The 7,088-nt window shown below is 51.7% G+C and overlaps 1 protein-coding gene across 1 annotated transcript in view; it reads right to left on the reverse strand.

Moving 5' to 3' along the window:
• FBLIM1 (filamin binding LIM protein 1) overlaps window positions 1–7,088 on the reverse strand; it is a 40,392-nt gene that overhangs the window by 28,090 nt on the left and 5,214 nt on the right. The window contains exon 2 of the mRNA XM_013005310.2: window positions 6,857–7,083. Coding sequence (XP_012860764.1) covers window positions 6,857–7,083 — 227 coding nt within the window. The remainder of the gene's footprint in view (window positions 1–6,856; window positions 7,084–7,088) is intronic.

The following is a 7,088-nucleotide window of genomic DNA, read 5'->3' on the forward strand; positions in this document are numbered from 1 at the left end:
GAAGATCAAGGATTGTAGCCTTCAGTATGGATTACAACTCAATGTTAGAAAGACCCAAACCCTCACAACTGGACCAATAGGTAACATCATGATAAATGGCGAAAAGGCTGAAGTTGTCGAGGATTTTGTCTTACTTGGCTCCACAATCAATGGCCATGGAAGCAGCAGTCCAAAGATCAAAAGACACGTTGCATTACGTAAATCGGCTGCTTAAGACATCTTTAGAGTACTGAAGGGCAAGGATGTTACGTTGAGCACTAAGGTGCTGTGCCTGACCCAAGCCATGGTCTTGTCTAGCGCATCGTAAGTAGGTGAAAGTTAGACTTGAATAAGGAAGACCGTAGATTCCTTTGACTAGTGGTGCTGGAGAAAAACATCGAAAGCACCATGAACTGCTAAAAGGACAAACTGATCTGTATTGTAGGACGCCAGAAAGCTCCTTAGAGGCAAGGATGGCAAGACTTTGTCTTACATACATTGAATGTACAGTCAGGAGAGACCAGCCCCAGAGAAGGACTTTATCATGCTGGGCAAAGTAGAAGGGCAGAGAAAAAGAGGAAGGCCCTCCATGAGATGGGTTGACACCGGGCGTGCAGCAATGGGCAAGGCACAGCAACGATGGTGGATGGCACAGGTGGCTATGGGTCAGAGCTGACTCTTTGGCATCTAACAACAATGACAACATCATACAGAGGTACTTACACCTTAGAATCACCAACCCTTGAAATCAAAAGGGCAGTATTTACTTAAGGACAAAGTCCAGAAGGACAGAGAAAGGCGGAGGAATGGAAGCAGGAAACGTGGGAGGATGTGGGATAAATGAGGTCACCTAATGGGGACTGTCGTGACTGTCAATCAATGACATGAAACAAAATGGGTAGGAATTGTTGAATGGAAAAGTGCACTGCTCTGTAAACCTTCACCTGAGCCACAGTAAAGAATTGTTCTTAAAAAGCTCCATTTTCTCTAAGTTTCACCTCCAGATTTACATCGGTAGCTTCCAATTGTGACCTGCATGACACTTTAACTGGACGTACTGGTCCAGACCTCAGCTGGATCCCGATTCCATCTCCTTTAATTCTCCTCGTTTTATAGACGAGGAAATTAAGCTTCAGAGAATGGAATCTCCCACTGAGTTTTCCAGCCCAAAGGGAAGCCATTCTTGTGGAGCCCCGCAGTCACCGGCCGTTGTAAGCGCAGTCATTCCTCCTGGACCAGGGGGCAGCTCCACCTGGTTTTCTTCGGAGGGGCCCCAGTGGCACAGCAGTGTGTGGTTGGGCAGCTAACGGCAGGTCAGCAGCTGGAAATCACCAGCCATTCGTGGAAAGATGGGGCTTTCTACTCCCAGAAAGAATTACTGTAGTCTTGGAAACTCACAGCACAGCCCTATGCGGTTGTTCTCAGTCAGCATCAACTAGATGGCAGTGAGGTCACAGAATTGTGACCATAATTTGGGGCCCATGCTGAATACAGTGAGGCTGAATGGCACATTAACTGGGGTCTGCTGTAAAATAGTGCAGCAAAAGAGGGGTGCAGGGCCACCTGAAGCAAATGTGGCAATATGTTGCGACCTCGGAAACCAGATGTAGAGCCTACAAGGTCCCTGGACTGTGACCCTTGACCCGAATTGTCAGCTGTTGCTCCTAACAGAGGGAGGAGATGAACCAGGGGCCACCAGCTCCCACCTCACCCCAGGGAGCAACAACTGCATGGAACTCCCAGTCAACAAAGGACAGTGGACACTGCCTATGAAAACTGTCCAGTATAGGAGGAGAGCTATTACAGTGCCCCAAGGAGAGAGGGGGTATGGGAGGGACCCTACTCACCTCCTGGGACTAGGGGGCCAGTTGGTGGCAGACTTCAGTGAGGGCAGTCTGTCTGTTCCTGGCACCCATGGAAAGTAAAGGAGTCATGCCTGAAGCCCCAGAGCCCAAAGGCCTGGGTGCGCACCTCCCAAACAAAACCAGGGGCTATAGAGTCCATTTCAGGCAATGGCCACCCCTATGGACACTGAGTAGAACTGTGCTTCAGTCTTGTTTATAAAAATAACTTATTTTGCTGCATTGAGACGATACACTGCAGAGCATATGCCCATTCAGTAATTTCTACACGACAGTTCAGTACTGCTGATGGCATCCTTCAGGTTGTGCATGCCCACTCTCCGTTCCCAGATGGCTCCTCTCCTCTCCCCATTAGCATGCACTCACTGCCCACTAAGCTTCCTATCTAACCTTTCCAGTTGCCCTTGTCAATTTGATCCCAGGCAGAGAGTTCTTCAAAGAGCCCAATGCCCCACGAAGGCACTCTTGACTGGTTTGGAGAAGGTTTTGCATTTCTTACTGGCTTCCAGGAATGCTGCTGCTGCTGGTTCAAGGGCCACACCTGGAGAACTATTCATTCTCTTCCAAAGGCTCCTTACAATCGAGCCTCTGACAGAAAACTCAGTCTCAGGCCTCACCCTAACCCTGCTGAGTCAGATGTGTAAGAATGTCAAGAACCGAATTTTGCAGCAGGAGGGCTAAAGCCCTTCCTGGTCTCGTCTTCAGACGGTAGAGCAAGTGGCTGTGAAAGGTCCCCCTGATGGGGCAGGAATACAAGAGAGAGGAGCAATGATTGTACTCGACTCCCACTCTGGCCATGATCAGGATCACAAGAGAAGGTACTGGACAGAGAGCCAGGGGTCTTCAAAAAAGTCATGGACAAACAGATGGATTCTGGGCTCCCACTTTATTCTAGCCCCAATCCAAGAACAGCTAGCTCTTCATGAAGAGATCACTGAAGATATGGGTGCTAGAGTAAAGGGTAGTGAAGAAAGCAGATGGTACCCGGCTCTCAATTAAAGGTATCTGGGATCTTAAAGGCTTGTGTTCAAGCAAGCAGCCATCTAAGTGAGGCGTCAACTAAGTCTACATCGAGAAGCACACCCCCAGCCTGTATGATCCAAAGACAACAATAATCCAAATATGATGAAGGGAAAAGTAGCAGAGCTTCAAACATGAACATCTAGTTGACTGAAGGCTATGGAGGACGGGGGGAGCCAACATCCATCTGCAGGGTACTTACTTGTACGAGGCCTCTGGCAAAGCCCCTCTGGCCACAGGTGAAGGATGAGAATAGCTTTATTATCAGGCAGAGGTTACTGTAAAGTTGATTATGGCGGGTGGGACTAGGGTATAGTATGATACCTGGCCAGTTGACCTCCCTCAGGATCCAACCTGAATTTGCTATACGTTTAAATATGTCTAGCTTGTTCCTCAACAGAAATTTCCCCTCTGGATTATTTTAATATTACCGGTGACCTTTTCTTTCTTCCTCCTTTTTTTTTTTCTTTTTTGTTCTTGTTTTTGATTATTTGTTATGTTTCCTAGTTTATAAAGCACAGAAGGAGCAGATGGATAGACAATCACTGATGTAATAGCTTACTGGGGATACGCAGAGGGGGGGGAGGTTGAGGGGAATTGAGGAGCAATTAATACCGGAGGGGGGAGGGAGCACTAGAACTGATTGTGATGCAGTCTACACAACTCTTTTTGAAAAGAGACAGCTAGAGAAGTGTATGATATATAACCTTTCTATCAAAACTACTGGGGGGAAAAGGTCGTGGAAAAATGGAATGAAAAGATTATTTGGGAAAAATTCCAAATCATACAAAAGGCCAGGCTTACTAGTCTGGTAGAGACTGGTGAAACCCCTGAGACTATGGTTCAAACCTGGACCCAACCTGACCTCAGAGATCACCTTTCAGCCAAACGACAGAAAGACCTATAAAGCAAGCTGCTCCGCCCTCCAGCAACTTGCTCCCAATCAATCAATGGACCGGGTGGCCTCTGGTGACTAAAAGCCCAGAAGCACAGTTCAGAAGAGGGTGAGAAAGCGGGGCGAATGGAAGCAGGAGGGACGTGGGAAGAGTCTTGTTACACTCAGGGGGCAGCAACTAATGTCACAAAGTGTATACAAATGACTGAATGTAAAGTGAGTTTGAACTGTGAACGTTCGCCCAGACCACAACACAGTGCCCATGAATAAAAAGGCAGGGAAGGAGGCGTGAGGCCAGAGGGCCAGGCGGATGGGCGCTGAGGCCCAGGCTGGCTTGCAGAAAAGAGGAGCTGAGGGAGGAGGTTGTGGCTCAGAGCCAGGAGCAGAAAGGGGAGGGCAGGCAGCTTTTTAAAAAACAACTTAAGAGGAGCCATCCAGGGAAGACGCATGTGCATGTGGATCTGGTAGAGGAGGCGGCAAAGGACAGGCACCGGATGAGGCATCCGATAACAGCCTGCTGGGAGGAAGGTTTTGTGACCGGCCATTATGATCTGTGGTCAGACCGGCTCAGGGCCAAGCTGCACACCCAGAATTTATCTCATCAAAGAGGCTGAACCCCAAGGCGCCTCACAAATTGCTTGCAGCCACCAGGTTGACCGACAAAATGGCCCACTGTCAATCTGCCCAGCGGCTAGCTGGTAACTCGTGGGTGGCCCTCTCCTGAGGAAGGCCTGGTTTCTGTGGCCACTCTCCCAGGATCCCCTGCCCACCAACCCACGTGGCTGCGGCGCCAGTTCCACCTCACAGTGCCCCAGGCACACCCTGCCCATCCCAGCCGTCCTCCCTCTCATTGTGATGTTTGAGCCTGGGGCTGTAGCCCCGGTGTCCTCAGTCCATCTAGCGGAGGGTCTCCCTCATTTCTGCCGACCCTCTCCTTCACCATGACTCATCCTTCACCTGTGGCCAGAGGGGCTTTGCCAGAGGCCTCGTACAAGTAAGTACCCTGCAGATGGATGTTGGCTCCCACCGTCCTCCAGAGCCTTCAGTCAACTAGATGTTCACGTTTGAAGCTCTGCTACTTTTCCCTTCATCATATTTGGATTATTGTTGTCTTTGGATCACACAGGCTGGGGGTGTGCCCTGGAGAGGGTCTGCCCCAGGGACTCATCCCTCCTGGGGTGGGTCCCAAGCGTGTAAGACAACGTCGTGCCATCCTCCCTTCTGTACCGTCACAACAGCTTGTGACAATGTCCAGGCAATTTTGGCACCTAACCTACACTGGCTGGGCTCCTTCTCCCACCTGGAAGCAGCAGCATTTTCCTTATCTGCTCACATGTCCTGCCGTGAGGTTTTTGGACACGTGGCTCTGGTTCTGGACAGAGACATTGCCAGGAGGGCGCCTGGGTCCTGGGTCCTATGCTTGGGAAGGAGAGATGAATTTAGCAGGTTCCCTCATAAGGAAGAACTATGCTGCACACATGCCCACTCTCCCTTGTCCATGCGGGGCCCCTGGTGGTTTCATATGATGAATTGGTGGGGCAGGCCTAGCCTCCTATGAGACACCTGTATCCCAGGCCCATAGGGCACTCAGAGAGCTCAGTTACTAGCTTGGACTGGCCTGGAACCCTTGGTGTCCCAGGACCTTACTGTCCCAGCTGGTGCCTCATCAGATGAGTCACTCCCTTCCTCCACCCTCTGGCCAGGTCCCTGAGCTGTCCCCTCGCCTTGATTCCCCCTGACCTGACAGCTGAGACTTTCCATGGGAATGGCAGGGAGAAATGACTGGAAGACCCCACATTGCCAAGACAACCGGGCCACTTGGGGCCAAGCATAAGCTAACGACACAGCCACTCACAAAGCACCTGTTTTGTGGTACAGGCGTCACACATGTACCATTTTACAGAAGGGGGATCTTAGGTCCAGAGAGTGGGGGGGGCTTGCCTCCAGTGCCCAAGAGAAGAAAACCTCGTTTGCAGCTCTTCCAACTCCCCACGTGGACTCCTCCCACCTCAGGGCTCCTGTGCTTGCTGCGCCCTCAGAACAGGGAGCTCTGTCTCCCCAAGCCCAGCCAGGCATTCGAGCCTCCGAGCCTCCGCCCAAGCCAGCTCGGGAGAGGGGCCTGATTTATTCCCTGACAGGGCGGTGTCTACCCAACGCCTTGTATTTTTAGGATGTCTTAAGTGGGCAGTCAGGTGGGCGTTTGACTGCTAACTGCAAGGTCAGTGGTTCAAAACCACCGGCGGCTCCAGGGGAAAAGCAGCGGCATTGTGCTCCTATCAAGATTCCAGGCTCGAACACCTGACCTGGGGCGGCTGTGAGTGGAAAAGACTTGATGGCAGTGGGTTTGTTTTGTTTTGCTTTTTTAAGGTGGCTTCAAACTTTGTCTCCTCACGTCACCAGAGTCTGGCCCAGAGTAAGAATGGCAAGTAACACACCCAGCACTTTCTCCAGACAGGTGCTGGGCTAAGCACTTTCCAACAGCATTAGCTCACGCCCTCCTCTTCCTAACCCTGGGAAGTTGTTGTTGCGGGCTCAGGTTGTCATGGAGTCCTTTCTGACTCAGGGCGATCCTGCGTGCTCCAGAGCTGAACTGCGCTCCACGTTCCGCACCACAGGCATTTCTGGATGGGTGCATCTGCTAAACTTTCTGCTGACAGTGGAATGTTTAACCATTTGTGCTGCCGGAGACTCTGGAGCACAGAAGGGTTGGGTGGCCTGTTCACATCATATGGCCAAGAGGTGGAGAAGCCAGGCACTCTGGCACCGGGGAAGGGGCTTGACGCATATTGGCTGAATGAATGAATGGCTTTCGAGACTGCTGTTACCTCCAAGAGGAGCCCCAGGGACTGGTTACTGGTTGGGCTGCTGAGCCTAAGTCAGCGGTTCAAAACCACCAGCTGCTCCTCAGGAGAAAGACGGAGTTTTCTACTCCTTCAAGAGTTACAGTCTCAGATCCCTACAGGGGCAGTTCTACTCTGTCCTATAGGGTGGTGATGAGTCAGTATTGACTGGAGGGCGGTGAGTTTGGGTTTTGATTGGTAGCCTCCCCACCACAGGGCTGCCATCTCCCAGCCTCCCCGCCCCACCCCCACCCTCTTACCTCCATTAGAGAGCTGCAGCGCTACAGCCGGTGCCGCTGCCACAGCCCTGCCAAGAGGTATCCAGGGGTCAGGCTTCCCTGCCAAGCTAGGCCCAGGTGCTTTTGTGGGGGCAGATGGGTCCCTGGGGCGGCCAGGCCGGGCCTCACAGGCTGCCCGCCTCACTTCCTGAGCCACAGCCACATCTCGGCGAGGGGGTGTCAGGGTGATAAAGACAGATGAGGCCACCCTCTT

The sequence above is a fragment of the Echinops telfairi genome, unplaced genomic scaffold, assembly GCF_000313985.2.
Source record: "Echinops telfairi isolate 266 unplaced genomic scaffold, ASM31398v2 ScPeMD7_7457;HRSCAF=8495, whole genome shotgun sequence".
NCBI lineage: Eukaryota > Metazoa > Chordata > Mammalia > Afrosoricida > Tenrecidae > Echinops > Echinops telfairi.